The 16,321-nt window shown below is 41.2% G+C and overlaps 1 protein-coding gene across 18 annotated transcripts in view; it reads right to left on the bottom strand.

Annotated features, from left to right (window-relative positions):
- Positions 1–16,321, bottom strand: part of ablim2 (actin binding LIM protein family, member 2) — a 76,473-nt gene that overhangs the window by 14,105 nt on the left and 46,047 nt on the right. For 4 of the 18 annotated variants that reach the window (XM_069518318.1, XM_069518328.1, XM_069518317.1 and 1 more), the window contains exons 7-16: positions 11,262–11,349; positions 10,447–10,505; positions 9,764–9,805; positions 8,666–8,743; positions 8,332–8,475; positions 7,460–7,492; positions 6,454–6,571; positions 5,756–6,040; positions 5,077–5,148; positions 2,133–2,240 (exon numbers count right to left, since the gene is read on the bottom strand). In XM_069518318.1, coding sequence (XP_069374419.1) covers positions 2,133–2,240; positions 5,077–5,148; positions 5,756–6,040; positions 6,454–6,571; positions 7,460–7,492; positions 8,332–8,475; positions 8,666–8,743; positions 9,764–9,805; positions 10,447–10,505; positions 11,262–11,349 — 1,027 coding nt within the window. The remainder of the gene's footprint in view (positions 1–2,132; positions 2,241–5,076; positions 5,149–5,755; positions 6,041–6,453; positions 6,572–7,459; positions 7,493–8,331; positions 8,476–8,665; positions 8,744–9,763; positions 9,806–10,446; positions 10,506–11,261; positions 11,350–16,321) is intronic. The other 14 variants (XM_069518323.1, XM_069518322.1, XM_069518325.1 and 11 more) reach the window with 11 other exon arrangements.

Here is a 16,321-nt window from a genome sequence, read left to right as displayed (position 1 = left end):
CCTATATTAATATTGGAAATTGCAACGAGTTAATTGAAGTCTTGATGCATTAAGTGCACTGTTAAGGGAAGTGCCTCTGGAGGATAATGGAGACAGTATGTTTCCCTGAGGCCAATCTAATCCATCTTAGTGTCAGAGGATCCAGACAGGCCTCTAACAGAGATGCTTAGTAACAACTGTCACACATTAGAAACATGACTCACAATAAAACTGCCCATATGGGTCATTTCTCTGGCTTGTTTCAGTGCCTGCCAGCATCTGAAACAATATCCATATAAAAGCAATAAGGACAATGACTATGAAAGCCATTAAGTGGATAATCGTTGGCTGTTTTTTCCACTTAACTTGCTTCCAACTTGGGAGGTTTTTTTGTTCCCTCTGCATGACTGACAGTGTAACGTTGAATGGGAACAATGTGTTGGAGCAAATGGATTTCCTCTGCGAGAGATTTAAAAGCAATAAAGAACACACTGTTGAACATCAACTCCTGTCCGAACGTATATACGTTATGGTATATACGTAACTTTAATCGTAAGTGATTAGATCTTGTGCAAGATCTTAGCTTTTTCACAACAAAATGGCTTTGTCACAATGAACAATTCAAAGAGATATAGAGAACAATCCATAAGCCAAGTAGGAAATCAACTCTCCTACAACAAAGTGCAAGGTAAAGATGCTGGGCCTCATGCAAGCTCTACTAATAAAAACCGAGACAGAAATTATAGCATTCATAATAGAAATTATTTTTGGCAAAAGTCTAGACCTGTCATACAAGTCATGTAGAGTACAGAGAGGCAAATGTTCTCCCGAGTGCGATAAACAACCGTTTGACTGACTTTTTGCATAAAGCCCATCACAAAAAACGGCACAACAATGTGAGAAATGATCGTGTGAATAGTGTTGAATTTTGTACCAACAAAGAACCAGATGATGGAGTATTTAGCTTCAAGGTACTCCCTCTGCAAATATGAAGGGAAAAGTAAAAAACATGCTTTCTTTCATCCATTCTCTGGTGGCGAGTTGGGCCTGTGATCTCACAGATGCCTTCTATCTGCCAAAACTTATAAAATATTCGCTCGAGCCCAAATATTTCCAGACTGTATTTCTCTGCTCCACTCTTCTTCTTCCACTTCACTGGGACATTAACTAAGTTTGTGGAAATGTAGGATTTAGATTTAGATTCCAAGCGTTTGATCTTACTCGGCAGATGATGACGTTGCTGGATGAAAGAGGTTTACCACCCTATTATCTCATAACCACAAATTTAATGGTTTAACTCATTAAATAATTGTTTTTAAATTATTACCCCAAGGATTTTGTGATTATTCATGAGATGTCTCCAAATTGGAGGGTCTTCATGGACGATCTGCTTGTCCCGCCCTCATTGCTGTCACCTACCCAACAGAGCTTGCGTTGGATATGTTGAGATCGTTTTACTGTTAACATGTGTACCGTGAGCTGTATATTGACTAGAAGTCTGATGCTTCTGAAGGATGCGGCCCCTGAATTGAGACACAGCTACAGAGTGCTGAGGTCAAAAGGCCTTGATCTGCTCAGACGATTCTAGTCCACAGCAAAAACAAATCCACAGACGCCAAAGCTAATTTAACAACAGCTGTTCAAGTTTTGATTCATGTGAACAATTGAAACTACTTCTCGTGGGATGAAGCTATTTGTTCGTCACTTCTGTCACGATATGGTTCTGCAGACACGGCATGGACAGCTGTAGCAATATTTAGACTGATTTCAGATCCTGTAGTTCCAACACTGACACTGCTACATGTTGTAAATGTTGTTATGTTTTGTCTACTGACAGCGGGACTGGCAAGTTCTACACAGAGGAGTTCCACGACTTCACAAGCTGTATCTGCGTGTACCTGGATAACCATAGTTCCAATTGACTGAAAAATGAAAATCTGAATAAGTAACAAAATCCGTAGCTTAATATCAGCTGTATATTTTTTTATATATTTTTTTTTTATCACTAATAGAACCAGTGATTTGGGAAATTCATAGCTTACCTTTGAATCCACTTGACGTCACTAATGGCGGTCTACTCCATTGAACGTGTGAAGATGTATAGGAAAAGTTTAAGGTTGAGTTGCGAGCCAAGCGCTGAGGTTATGGCCTACCTGGTATGTGGAAATGCCGGGGAGCAGCCATGTATGTAGAAGTGGATGAGGGAGATTTGCCATCAGAATAGGTGGATAAGCTGGGGGTACTCCGACCACTTTCACTACCTCCAGTTGGGGATGGAGGTGGGTGGGCATTGGATATGAAAGGCAGAAGGGGAAGGGTTGGGGAGGAAACAAAGGACGTTGGGGGCAAAAAGGCAGCGTTAAGGTAAGCAGATTGATAAAGCTCAAACAAGAAGCTGTAATAAATACAGTGATGCAGGTGACTTGATAACCCAGCCTTTACTGTGTTTACATTAACTGTACTGTCTTGAACAAGTTCAGGGAATTTCTGGGGGTGAATCCCGACTGAAGGTTTGTCTTTATCTGATTTAATGAAATCACTACCACTTCTTGAAACCGAGCCTGTCTTCACACCTAACCACAGCTGCTGTAGAAGGTGGAAAGTTCAGAACGCTAATAAAACATGTTTTTCCTCAAATGCAGGAGCACATAACAATTTTGTGGTAAAAAAAAAAAACTGAGGAGCAGTATGTTTAACCTTCTTCATACATCGTTTGCCCCAGAAGTTAACTCATCACTTAACAGTTATCAATAGACAATCACCATCGAAGTGTGAGTTGTTACAGTCTAAGTTGAATTGTAGTTTCCAAATAATATCACTGACAGCGACACACAATTCATTTTTCATAAAGGTTGGTATATTATATTTTCCTCTTTGTCTGAGTGTGTAACACACATAAATATTTAAATGAGTGCATGATTGTGTGCCTGTTTTGTATCTGCGATCAAAACCAGGGACAACCCCAGTGTGTTGTCATAAGCAGGCTGGGTGATGGAGTCACTGACACCTTTGAGGCCAAAACAATAAACACTCTACATCCAGAGCTTTGGGGAAGAAACAGAGGGAGAGAGAATGTCTGTGTGTGTGTCTGTGTGTGTGTGTCTGTGTGTGTGTGTGTGTGTGTGTGAGGGAGAGTGTGAGCTGATTGAACACACACTTTTCTACCCTCAGACAGAGAGGAACCATAGACAGAGATCTGGATGCAAGTGGATGAGATCACTGACACACATGGCAGCGCTGTAAGAGCTTGTCCAAGTGATCTCCTTCAAATACACACAATCACACACACACAGACACACATGCCTGTGGACACAAACGCGCTGGAGTACGGTTAGTGCAGGTCTGACTGTGGGGCAGATCCTGCATACAAACATCTGGAGTTAAGGGAGTTTGGAAGGAGATGCAGATTTATCTGAACAGATTACACATTTGACAAAAAGAGTCAGACAACAACTTCACAGTAACAAGATATCAACAACGGTTTTGGGGTCATTAAGTGATCAAAACAGAATCATGCATTATTCATCCTTGCACGGTCCTTTCCTCAGCTCTGCTTCGAACTCCATCATGTTGCTAAAGTCTTTCTCCCACAGTGACTTCTATGAGGGAGCCTGATAGGGCATGCAACATGAGCCTGTTGCATGAAAACAAATAGCCCTCTTTCACGGCATGTTAAGAACCGCTAGGGCCTGAACGAGGCCAACGGAGCGCTGTGTTGCATGCCACTGCAACTGGCAACCGGACCCCAAATTACAGCTCGGCCCGCTCGGGCTCTTTCATTCCTCTGTTTTCCCCCCTCTCTTTCATCTTCCCCATCGGAGCACTCCCCTCCCAGTCTCTCCACCCTGTCATGGAAAAACCGCCGAAACCCTGGACCGCGTGTTTGTGATTTTCTGTGCAAAAATGTTTCAGTGGAAGTTCATGCCGTTTTGCTCTCGGCCTCCCCCTTTTAATCAGGCTATTTCAAAGTCCATGCACACTAAATGTCAGAAAAATGTGATTCAAAGGATTCCGTGTAAAAGCGGCAAACTCAAAGCAAAGGTTCTCTCTTCCCTGAAAAAGGTTTTTACATGGAATCCTTTACTGAGGACTTAATGGTGCTGGGTAACAATTAAATATCTGGACAAACACATTATGCACCTTTATTTGCTCATGTCTTTGCACTCCACGCTAAAATTGATCCGCTCTTGAAAACATAATCCAACACAACTTGTCTAAACTGATGAGAAGTCTGAACACAATGAATTTAGCCAGATTAGCTACCATTTGCAACAAACAAACAATAAAAGCAAACCCATACTCATACCATTTATATAATAATCTCTTACTGCAGAGTAAAGCAGTGAGCACAAAACCAGGGTAATCAAGTCAATGCTGAAACAGAAATCAGGCTTTTCTCCACTTTTTCTATGATCACCTTGTGTTTTGGTGAGGTTGCCATATTCTGAGGTCTCAGCTATTCATCTCTCAAATAGAATGATGACTCTGAAATGACGGCTGGAATTATGGAGATAAATCCCAAGTTGTAAAAAAAAAGTCTTCCTGACAAATCCCTCTACCTATCTGCACGATGCTTTGGTCAGTCAAAAACAAGCGACTTCACCAAAGATACTTGTGAGCCTGCCAGCAAATCTCAATGTGCCTTGTATCAATCCTTAAAACACAATACAACAGCACTTTCTTCAGAATTCAGATCTGGGACAAAAGCAAGTAACATTAAAGGGATAAAGTCTGACACGTGACGATGAACAAGGGATCATTCATGGAAAGTAAAAGGATATATCAGGCAAACAGTCAGGAACACAGAAAGCAGAACAAACAAATTAACCCTAAATATTCATCCAAACGATAATGCCAAATGCAAATCGGAGTCACACTCAGGTCTACATCAAGTTAACCATGCACGACAACAACCACGTCCACAGACACAAGTGACCAGGGCAAGCAGGATGATGAAACTGTGTGGGCCTGCGAATGTACCTCGATGCTTCATGAAACCTGACAACACCACGATACCGGACAACATCACAAAACCTGCTAACCATTCCACCAGGGGAGGGGAGACACAAAGAAGAGAAAGACTACTGGTGTTTTTACCGTTGGGAGGAGGTAAACTGAGATGCAGGGCTGTCCTAGGTTTAGGGTCGGGTACGGGGTCCTGTTTGAACCCTGGGGATGAGCGGGATCAGGGGAGAAGATAAAGCAAAGGGAGGTGGTTGGATGGGCTTTTCAGCAGGGGTTACAGCGTGCAAGGGGGATGCGCACAGCACTGGTTTGTGATTTCAGTGATGTGTGGTATCGTGAACAGTATTAGCAGGTTCATGGCTTCAGATTGAAGAAAACAAACCTTCATGAGCGATCAAACATAGGTTAGAGATCCAAATGCAGCACACACCAGATCAGATATTCTATTTCCCATGACGGCTAACGAGTCTAAGGTGAACCAAGAGACCTAAAGAGTGAGAGTTTACATTACATGGTCAATTTGGTGCTTTACCACAATTCATGCCAACTCAACTCAATTCAGTGGTTGAATCACAGCACTCCATTCTTAGGACCTCTGATCTCAGTCAAATACAGAAAAGACCTTGCTGCTGTTCCTTAATCCAAGGGCTGTGCCAACCATTCAACCTTGGACTTTTGGAGCACTTCAAATCCCCTTTCAAATATTTGCTTTTTTACAACTAAACGTTTTCATTTCTGTCCAACAGCAGCAAGGATTTCAACAACCATTGTCTGTATTGGACCGGATCTTGGTCTCTGTGTACTTTTATACCTCTGAAGTACGGGATGAAGTTGTGCTGCTGTAGCATGGCCAGCGTGGTGGGGTTTAGGTGTAAAGACAAGCCTGCACTGCCACCTGCTAGTGTGGGTGAGTTCTTGTCACCACCACCACCTCCACTCCCTTCAGCCCCACCAGAGTAGTAGACAGGGAGGGAGGATGAGTCCCTGGCCCAAGTGGAAGGGTACTTAATGCCACCCATGAAGTTTGGGGGCAAAGGAAGAGAACTGGAGTCACGGGCCTGGTTGCTGTATCTACTGGCAAGGTATAACTCTGGCCCTGAGTGTCCAATCAGATCACAGGAAACATGTTGAGTTACAAGATAAATTTGCGAATGTGAACATTTCATGTGGTTTCATTACAAAAAACTTGCAGTTGTTTTATATTTCTAAAAGTAACACTCATACTTGAGGGCATTTTCTGGATGTACTCAAGCTCAGATGCTGAGGAACAAAAAATGCGTAATGTCCAGATACGTCTGGTCTTGTCTGTTTTAAATCAGGAAATACAGAGGCAACACTTTTAGATGATCTCACTTAGCTTGAGATCATTTTATCGGTTTTGACAGTCAAATATAAAGGATTGCAGATTTTATTCAAGCATTCCTATGTATCCTATGATAAAAGTAATGAAATGTATACTTTAACTTGGATGTTTTCATAATGCAACAGTTGTAATACAACGGTTGATACCTGGTCGGCTGTAATTTTGGGGGGAACGGGATGGGGTGTAACGTCCGTAGCCTCCCAGGGAGCTGTTGGAGCTGGGGCTGGAGGGCCTCCTCTGACGGGGGGACTTCTCTCCATCGCCCTACATGCATGAAAACAGTAAGAAATAAATGTAATCTACTGAGAAACACACACACTCCTCCATCACACTATCAGACAGGAATGTGGGCATTGGTTGCACATTACTGTCATAGTCATATTTCTATACTTGGGAGGAATTACAATAGACCAAGACTGTTGTTTGTTCTTGGTGTATTTGATTAACATGCAATTTATAGAAAAAAAATTCTAGGATATTGTAATTTGCTTCAAAATGCTGAAACATTAAGGATTATCCCTTTAGTTTGTAAACTGAATTTTACGTAACTTGTTTTAACCATTATTTCTTAATCAATATGTATATTCAAGTAAATTGCTGAGGTTTGTTTACAGCTGACTTACACACTTGTTTTTTGTCTTTATTGTGTTCACACTAGTCAGTTTCTCTGTGGGAGATTGATTTTGCTTTGGAGAGAACAATATTTCTATCAATGTAATTTTTCTTCATTCAGTCATTTTCAAGAGCAGTTTTGTGGCTGATTCCATAATTCATAATCCTGTGTACAAATCAGCCAACAGAAGGAGCAGAATTAGATTTCAATAAGTAAACAAAATGAAAATTACGATGAGGTTGCAGGCCCATAAGAACAAGCAATTTTATCTGGTGAAAACAGAAAACTTCAACTTTGACCTAATGCACCATGACCTAAATCTTTGAAGCATGTGAACACATCAGCTGCTTTAACAGAAACATCTGAAAAAAACAATGTCACATGTATATAACGTCCAATCTTCCCCAGTAACTTAAAAGATCTCAAACCTGCAAACCAAATACTTCCCAAGTATAGTAATAAAACTGCACTGTACACACATATACACACACATCACACTGATTAGAGGTTGTGACATGCACAGGGATACATTATATTACCTCAGTAGGAGTAGGAGAAAGTAGCTGGGGGGACTGCAAATGAAGAGGGGGAGAGAGCCAATGATTAGGACGAACTCATATGTGAAGTTATATGAGTTAACCATCCAACTATGAGAGTGATCATTCAATGTCAGTGAGTAATCAGATCCAGTGTGCAGTCATTCCTAATGGATGCATGAAATGAATGAAGTGGGTCCAACATCCAGGGTTGGCTTTACATGCTCAGGGCTGTGACTGCACTGCAGAGGAGTGGTTGTGTGAGGTGAGAGAGACTGGAGCGTGGTGTTGATGAATGACCGTTACAATGTGAGGGAGGACCATGGAGGGATAGCACAGTGAAAAATGAAAAGGTAACACAGAGCCGGGAAAAGGACATTTATGAAAAACTGCAGCAAGTAGAGTATTGAGTATTTATGTGTTTACAAAAATCCCCTCTCCAAAGGTAACTTTAAATTTTAGATTGACGTAAATGAACAAAAGCATTTTAAGTATTTCGTATTCAGTAGGGTACTTTTCCAATGTGGGATATATATTCTTTGTAAGGTAATTATTAAATATAGCTTGGTATACATAGCAGGACATATATTCTCAAGTATAAATGTGCTGTAGTACATAAATAAATGTACTTTGTCAAATACCTTCATCAAGGAGGTTATGATTAAGAATTAAAATCTCTGTTGTCAAAATGATTTTTAGGGTGTTAAAACTAATTTGGAATAATCATATTTAGCTGATTTGCAGCTTGATTGAATTTAAGGGGAACTATTGGTCGTTGGCAGAGTTATGCACTGTACTGACATTCCAGTAATTACTGGAATAGAGAGACAAGTGAAAAGAAAAACAAAGCAGAGAAGGGTGAGAAGCTGGTCTACCTCTCCGTAGTGCCTCTCCTCAGATGGGTAGCTGACATATGGAGAGTAGGACAGCATGTCAGGCCTGTCTATGTTATAAATGGCCTTGGTCTTTGGAAGGGCAGCCAGGTCCTTATAGTCCAGCGTCTCCTCTCCTAGTTTAGCCTGAGAGCAGAAGATAAAAACACTCAAGCATAATCACTCACTGGTATTTCAGAGCATTTACTTCTCTTTTCTAAGGATGTATGAAACAAATGCTCCGGATGATATTCAAAAACATATGATGCTGAAGTACAGAGCTATGGCACAAAACTAAGCTATATGCAGCTGCTGCCCCCTGGTGGTGAAGTCTTACATATATGACTCTGCTGGGAGAGCCCGAGGCGCTGGATGCTGGGACTGAGGTGATGCTCTCAGATGAAGTCCGGGTCACCTGTAACACACACGATTACTCTTTAATCACAGGTTGATGGAGAGGACAGAAAATTATATTATGTTTATTTATTGCTCATCCACTCAAGCTCATGCTTCGTGTGAACAGACATTGTGTTAAGATTCTGAACTCGAAACTGTTGAAATCTATTGTTTCATCTCACAAACACTCATACCACAAATATAGACCTACAACCCATTCTCACAAGGGTGGTGATGAGCACTGTTGTTTGTAAATGCTTTGTAAATAATAGGAAAAAGGGCTCTATAGCAATTATTCAAATATTTTTGACAAATCCATGTACATAAACTTTTAGGCTTCAGGCTTCTGTCAACGTGCTACTAACCGGAAAATGTCTCAATGTATAGCAAGACTCAGGATGTAGTCTTTGAATAAAAATACAGGTTATTATTAAAGTTTCATCTTGACTATCTTGTATATTCAACTAAAAGGAGAACAACTTCGTTCTGCTCTTTTCAGTTCTATATATTTGTATTCAGGAATTCCAGTAGAGTAGCTTTGATTCGAATCTCGACCTGCCTGCAATGCGGCCGCTCCATCGTGCCTCTGACTGAAATATTAGCTCAGCTCCTTAAATAAACACTGTCTTCTGATTGGCCAAACATGTGGAAGCCTGCCTAGGCCAAAAGTGGACAACATGAACATCTGGAGCAGGACGTGTGACATAACGGTGAATTTAGTCTTTCAATCACAATCCATATATAAAAATGTTTATATATTTGCCCCTATTGTGGGAAATGTGCTGAATTATCATTCATCATCAGTCACTGACCAATCACATCTGTCTGCTCCGCCTCACATGAGAACTGAGACTGAAACACGTGGTGTCTTTACAATTTGTGGCCCATGAGTTTAGCTGCTGCTCTACATGAAGCGAATGTAGCAGTCGCTGTCAACAGTTATGATCAACCCATGCAGCAGATGTTTGTGACTGGGGAGAGGAGGGGTTGAGTGGGGATGGGGGCGGGGGTGGGTGCAGGGACGCACAGGAGCACCGACCTGTTGCTCAGGGACGTCATTGAGCTGTATCCGCACCTGCTTCTGGGAAGGAGAAGGGTTATGATGAGGAATGAGGATGGGAGATGGGGGAAGGGCAGATACTGGATGCAAGGCTGATGATATAATATAGAAAAATAATGGTAGCTTGTCCTGAACTCAGTCAACTCGTCCTCCTGTTTGTTGCAGCCTCTGTGTAGCACATGATAAGCCTCAAGGTATTTCTGGTACTTTGGGAATTGAGTGCAGCCTGTGTACTTCGAACTTCAAAAAACTTCCACATCAGGTAGCTATTAAATTTATATTTAGAAAACACATTTTTTATAGTCAAGTTGATATGCAACATTTTTCCAGCTGTTTTTTGCAAACAGTCTGTTAAAGCTGTATAGGGCCTACTATAAAATATAGTATCAAGTGTGAATCGGGACAAAGCCTGATTCCAAAACAAAGCCAAATAGATCTACAGCTCTAGAGCAGCAGTTAAAAAAGTATAGAAAATTTAAAATTGCATTGGTTTCATGTTTTATTGCAGAGTTCAAAGAAAACAATCCCTGTCCAACACCTAAGTAAAACATTTTAAGAATTGGGGCTCTGTTCTCTAGTGTGGATCTATTTTGGGCTCAAAGACAAGCATCTTATCAGTTTGGAGAAGTGTAGTATGTGGCACAGTTCTTTTTCCCACCCACCTTACTCTTCTCCTCCTGCTTGGCTGCTTGTCTGCATGGTGGGTGCCAGATAGCAGATCCTGAAGACACAGAGGCAAAGACACAAACCGTCAAAGACCATCAGCAGCATTTCACTTGTCCCTTCATACTGTAGGATGGCCATGGTGGTTGGTTGATGTGTTTATGACTAAATACGTATCAGAGTGCATGGCTGTGACTTCTTCTACAAATGATGCTACTGATCATTTGTATTATGGAAACTTAAATCTGAACCTATGAAAACTAAACGTTAAATGAAGTAAGTATGACATTATTATGGATAAAGCGATAAAAATCAGATTGTACAACTTAATGAATACATTCTAAAGTGACAAATCGTAGTAGGGCAATAAGAGTGGAAGAAACTCAACCACCCGAGGTAACTGCACCAGCTGCTACTTTGAGTCAGGATCACAGCCGCAGCAAATGACATCTCTGTGAGTGTGCTGGTATGATTCATTCACTAAGCTGCTAACCCAGTTCATCAGGATCAAGAAGACCCATATCACAGTGGGCTAATGCTGACATTCAGCTGATGGTGAGTGAGAGGAAACAGAGACTGCAGACAGGTGTTGGGGCTTTAGGAGGAAAGATAAAGTGAAGCAGAATATTCTGTCATCACTCCACCATTAGCTCCCGAGCTTCTCATCATCTAAGTATAGACAGTCATGTGTTTTAGGACCAATTGCTTTGTGGTCAGGCTGAAGCAGTTAGACCCCCTACTCAGAAATGTACAGCTACGATGAAAAACCTTGAATATAGAGTATAACTGATTTGAGGAAGCTGAAACTGTTTACCTTGCAGATACATTTCTTCTCCCTCTGCAAACATCTGCTCACAGCGGGCACAGCGGGCACATGAGGGGTGGTAATGCTTCTCTCCAGCCTGTCGAGCAAGAAATAAGACAAAGACAAACAGGATATTTTGTTGGTGGGAGCTCCTCACAGGAATTATCAAAGGCCTACTCAAGATACGAAGTGTTTCATTTGCTCAAAGTTCAGGGACTTGAAAGAGAAGTTACTAAATAATGCAATGTGAAAGCATATTATCGTAACATGCAGATAAAAATATCCACAGCGAGCCCAAATAACGTCACATTGACTGCTAATTCAATTTAGGATCTAATTATCTAGTCTAGTCTCCGCAGTCCCCCCAGCTACTTTCTCCTAATAAAGAGTTTTACTGAAGTTTAAGAACACGAGTCAAATCAGAGATGTAGGACAATTTCATAATTATGACTTAGATTTTTCATTATCTTATTATTTATCAGATTTTATTACATTATATATCATTCTGAATTTTCCTAGCTTTTCTTTTAGCAGGATGGATACACAGTATTTGCCCAACTACTACCTAAGCAGTTGTTGGAAAGAACGGAAACATAATATAGTATGAGGTTATGATTTGGCTCGTGTACAAATGTAATAATGAAGACATTGATACAACGCAGATTGTGTTACAGTCCAGTGGATAACAGAGATACAACAACGGTGACTGATTTCTCAGCTGAGTGCCCAAAATGATGGGATGCGCTCTGTGTCATCCGTCAGAATGCATAATGGTATTGGAAAAATGCTTTTATCTATAGCACACCTAACATCTATCGTCTAAACCACAAAATGATCCTGACGTTCTTGTAAATATAAGCATGTTTTCTCCAAGACACTTTAAATGTCATAATTAGCTATTTAAAAATAGCTGATAAAGCATTAATAGGCTAATAGAAGATTCTGGACCAGCAGCTACCAAGGACAACAGAGAAAAGGTTGTGTTTTATTATTCAGCCATAAGGTGGAGCACTTGTTCTGAGTAAGAAGCGGTGCGGCTGCATTCGGTGCAGAGAGGCAAAAGAGTCCGATGAGAATTAAACAACGTGACATTGAAAAAAAAGACTTATACACTTAACTGATAATCATTCATCAGTGATTTGGCATCAGTTGTGAAATCGTCCCCTAACAATAAACTCAAACAGTACAAAAGTCTGCAGTGTTTGAACAATTGATCAAGATGGAGTTGCTGCAACTTGGCTTGACATTTAGAGGCTAATGGGGGGTCACATGTTATCTCCAGAGCTTGAAGAGGAATCCATAAGGCTGTGCGAGGGGTGGGGCTTGTCGCAGTAAGAACAGATGTGCCTGTTATATTGTATTACGGTTATGGTGTTGATGACTTTTAGACTTGTTGAACCACAGGGCACTGGGATACAAAGGTCTTGAGGGATCCACTTAGTTCCTTGTATCTGAGACCTTATCCACGTTGAGCAGGGTCTACAATGGTTAATATTAAATGGTCTGTATATCCAGCCTTCAAAACTTGATGACCACTCAAAGCACTTTACGGTAAAGTTTTACGACAGTCACCCATTCACACACTCATACATACAGTGCATCTACTGTATGTGCAGCACCGTTTCTATGAGAAGGGGCAATCTTGCCCAAGAACACGTCAGCATGCAGATGCAACCTTCTTGTTAGAGGACGACCGCCTGACTAACCTTTTGGATCTTCTTCAGTACATTTATTGTCTATGGGTCCCTCAGGATCAGGTGTCTGTAAGTTACTCACAGTTTACTTACTTACTACTGTGCATGTAAACTTTTTGTCTTCACTGTCAGTTTCGGATAGAGTTGATTGAAATGCTGGACCCAAATCAATTTGGACCTCTCCTACTGGAAGCACTCACTTTGCTCAAGGGCACTTGAGAAGAAGTAGTTGTTTGAGAGTTATTTCTTTTCCCGACAAAATTTTCCAAGTGGGTTCAAACCAACAAACTATTAATCTCAGAGCCCATTGGCTATCATCTGATGACAAATTAGGCTCTGGGGCAGCAGCCAATATTATGGGGCTTCCGGCGTAGACAGCAGATATCTGGGCCAAGACGTCTTCTCTCTACATAAAAACACAGTGATACTTTTTGTAGGTGTTTTCGGCCCAGACGACATTTTGACTAATCCCTTTTAACAGTTAGCTGCAAATGAACGCAGATATATTTAAAAGCCCAGATGCATTTTGGTCAATGTGTTAATCATCTTTTGCTCTCCACACGGACTGTTAAACTGAAGGCAACCAAAGCCTGCTTGAACGTGATTAGTCAAACTAGAAATGGAAACCAGAAGGCGTCCGGCCCCAAATTCTTGTCCCTCGCCTACAGATTATATATATTCACTTGAATCATTTCAAAGAGATTAATGAACTATTGTTCCAAAACCTGATTTTCATCCAACAAAAACATCTTCCAGTCTGTTGGGTAATCTAAAAACCACTGCACTCCCTCAGTAGTGCCTTATTCAGTCTTGTTTTGTGTTATGACAACAAAAACCCTATTTGATAAGTGGAATTATCTCACTGTTGGCAGATGTTTCTTGTTTTAAAACACAAATGATTAATGGACTCTCAAGATGGGAGCTTTTTACGATGAAATCATTCTTTCTCTCTGTCTTCGCAAAACAATCATCTGATGTCTGCTGATCTCCACCTCCCAAGGGCATAACATCTTGCTTCAACCGCAGCCTAAATACGCACAATCCCTCTTAGGGCCCTCCACTTTGCTGCGTCATTTCAACACAGACGATACCAGAAAACAGGATGTCGACACCCTGTTTCTTGGATGACACCCTGCTTAATGCTTATCTGGACTAAATGGACAGCAGATGGAAAGAGAAGGCAACCAGAGACATGCACTGACCAGAATTGAGACTCTAGATCCTGGTATTATTGGTAGAAAAAGAGGGTCAGGTGCTTGATAAACTGGCAGCATGTTGTGGAAGCAATGCCAAAAGCTCATATTTTTTGTACTGAACTGAAACAGATAAATGAACAAGGACTGAGAGAAAAGAGGAAGTTGACTTAGAAACACTGAGGCCAGGAGATAAAGAGGTTGGAACTGGATTGAAATTCCAACATGGAAAGTATGAGAGTGCCGGAAAGGAGATAGTACTGCAATCAAATCCTTCCTTTGACAGGTTGCATGAGGAGAACATTATCATATTCAATGTCCTGCAGGACTGATAAGTCAAGGAAGAGAAGGGGTTGAGGATGGAGTGGAGAAAGCTGCTGATTGGCTGTTTCTTAGAAATGGGGGGAAAACCTGGGTGAGCAGGGTTCAATGTTTGTAGTTGAAACTGTAGATTTTGAGGGTTTTGAAGCAGCCGTCATAAAGAGCTGGAAGAGATCATGACATACCTGTTTATTTTCACAATTACCTACAGACCATGTGCTTTCTAAAAATGGCCCCGTCTCTAACGTCCATACCGTTATCTCGCAATTGCAGAGACCAGGGAGGTGATCCACTTAGAAGATTGGAATACATTTTCGCGAGCACGCACACACACAAACACAGGATATCTGTGATTCTTTTCAAGTTCACGGTCTTCACTCATTTTTTAAATTTAAATCTGTCTGTTCCTCTACTCTCTGCATCACAGCAGAAATCCAATCTATATTCTGTTAAATCTTTAAAGCACATTGTGTTCTCATGCACACTCACACTCAGGGCCTCAGTATGCATCAACTAGCTTGTTGTTGAAAAGACTATAATATTTCTTCTCGTCCTTTCCATCAACAAAACTAAAGTATTTCTGTAAAGTTTTCATATTTTAAGCAACATTTCACTCTTGAAAGGATGTAGTACGGGTCAAGGAGGATGCCATAAGATTTTGATGCAAGATGCATGTTATGTTTAAATATTAATACTTTCTTTAACAGTGTGATATATATTTCACCTGTTAAAGGGACTATGAGACACTTGGTGCAGCTTGATTTAAACTGTTAGGCCTTGGTGGAGGTATACGCTCTACTGAGGGCCATTCCAGTTTTGTCACACAGGTATTTGGGGAACTTAGAGTGAATGAACGTGTGCAACACCTAAGCCTTCAAGGAGAGTTTGTCTGTATGTCCCTTTAATTAGACAACTTGATGAATTTACAATATGGACGATAACAAATTCAATTTATCTTCTTTTTTCAATGGATGATAAGATGTTAATTATGGCGAATGGTCTGTATTGATACAGAGCTCTTCTAGTCTGGATGACCACTCAAAGTGCACTTTACAGTACAGTTTACCATTCACCCATTCATGCACACATTCATAAAGTGGCTCTAATGAGAAACTGCAATTTTGCTGTATCTTGCCATGAAGTATGGGGAAGACTGGAATCAAACTGCCAACCTCTAACCCTCAGCCACAGCAGCCCATTCATCCATCCTTATTTCATCCCCCAAGTTACAACCCTTTCATATTCCAATCCTTCCATTATCTATACAGCTTATCTAGGTCTCGGGGGAGCTGGAGCTAATCTCATTGGGTGGTCAATTTAGAGTCTCCGGGGAACTCCATTCTGCATGTCTTCAGACTGTGGGAGGAGGCCAGAGTACCCACAGGGAGAACAAAGAGCCCAAAGGACCCAGGCCAAACCAGGACTCTAACCTGATTTTCTTGCTGCAAGACAACATTGACAACCACTGCACTACCCTGAATAAATTTATATTAAACTTACGTATTACCTATAGCTGAGCGACAAACATTTTACACTCGGCCTCTGCCATCTGCTGACAAGAAATCTAATAAAAGAGGCATCGCAGCAGCTACTCACACTATCTGACTGATGGGTGATTTCTGAGAAGAGCAGTGAAGAAAGGCCACAGCAATGAGAAGCCGAGCAACAGAGATGCCGACGGAAACAATAAAAGAATGTTTTGATTCGCCCTCCTCTGCCGCTGCTGCCCAGTTCCAGCTATTGACTCGATATGTCCCAGCAGAGGAGACTCTTTGAACCCATCCAAATGTCATGACATTTTGAATGCTCAGTCTCTCAGTCACTGTTTCAAAGTGCTCCTCGGTGCAGGTAGAGTGGCGGA

Source organism: Paralichthys olivaceus, chromosome 22 (assembly GCF_024713975.1).
Source record: "Paralichthys olivaceus isolate ysfri-2021 chromosome 22, ASM2471397v2, whole genome shotgun sequence".
In the NCBI taxonomy this organism is placed as follows: Eukaryota; Metazoa; Chordata; class Actinopteri; order Pleuronectiformes; family Paralichthyidae; genus Paralichthys; species Paralichthys olivaceus.
The sequence above is the reverse complement of the archived record's forward strand: the minus strand, read 5'-3'. Positions and strand labels throughout refer to the sequence as shown.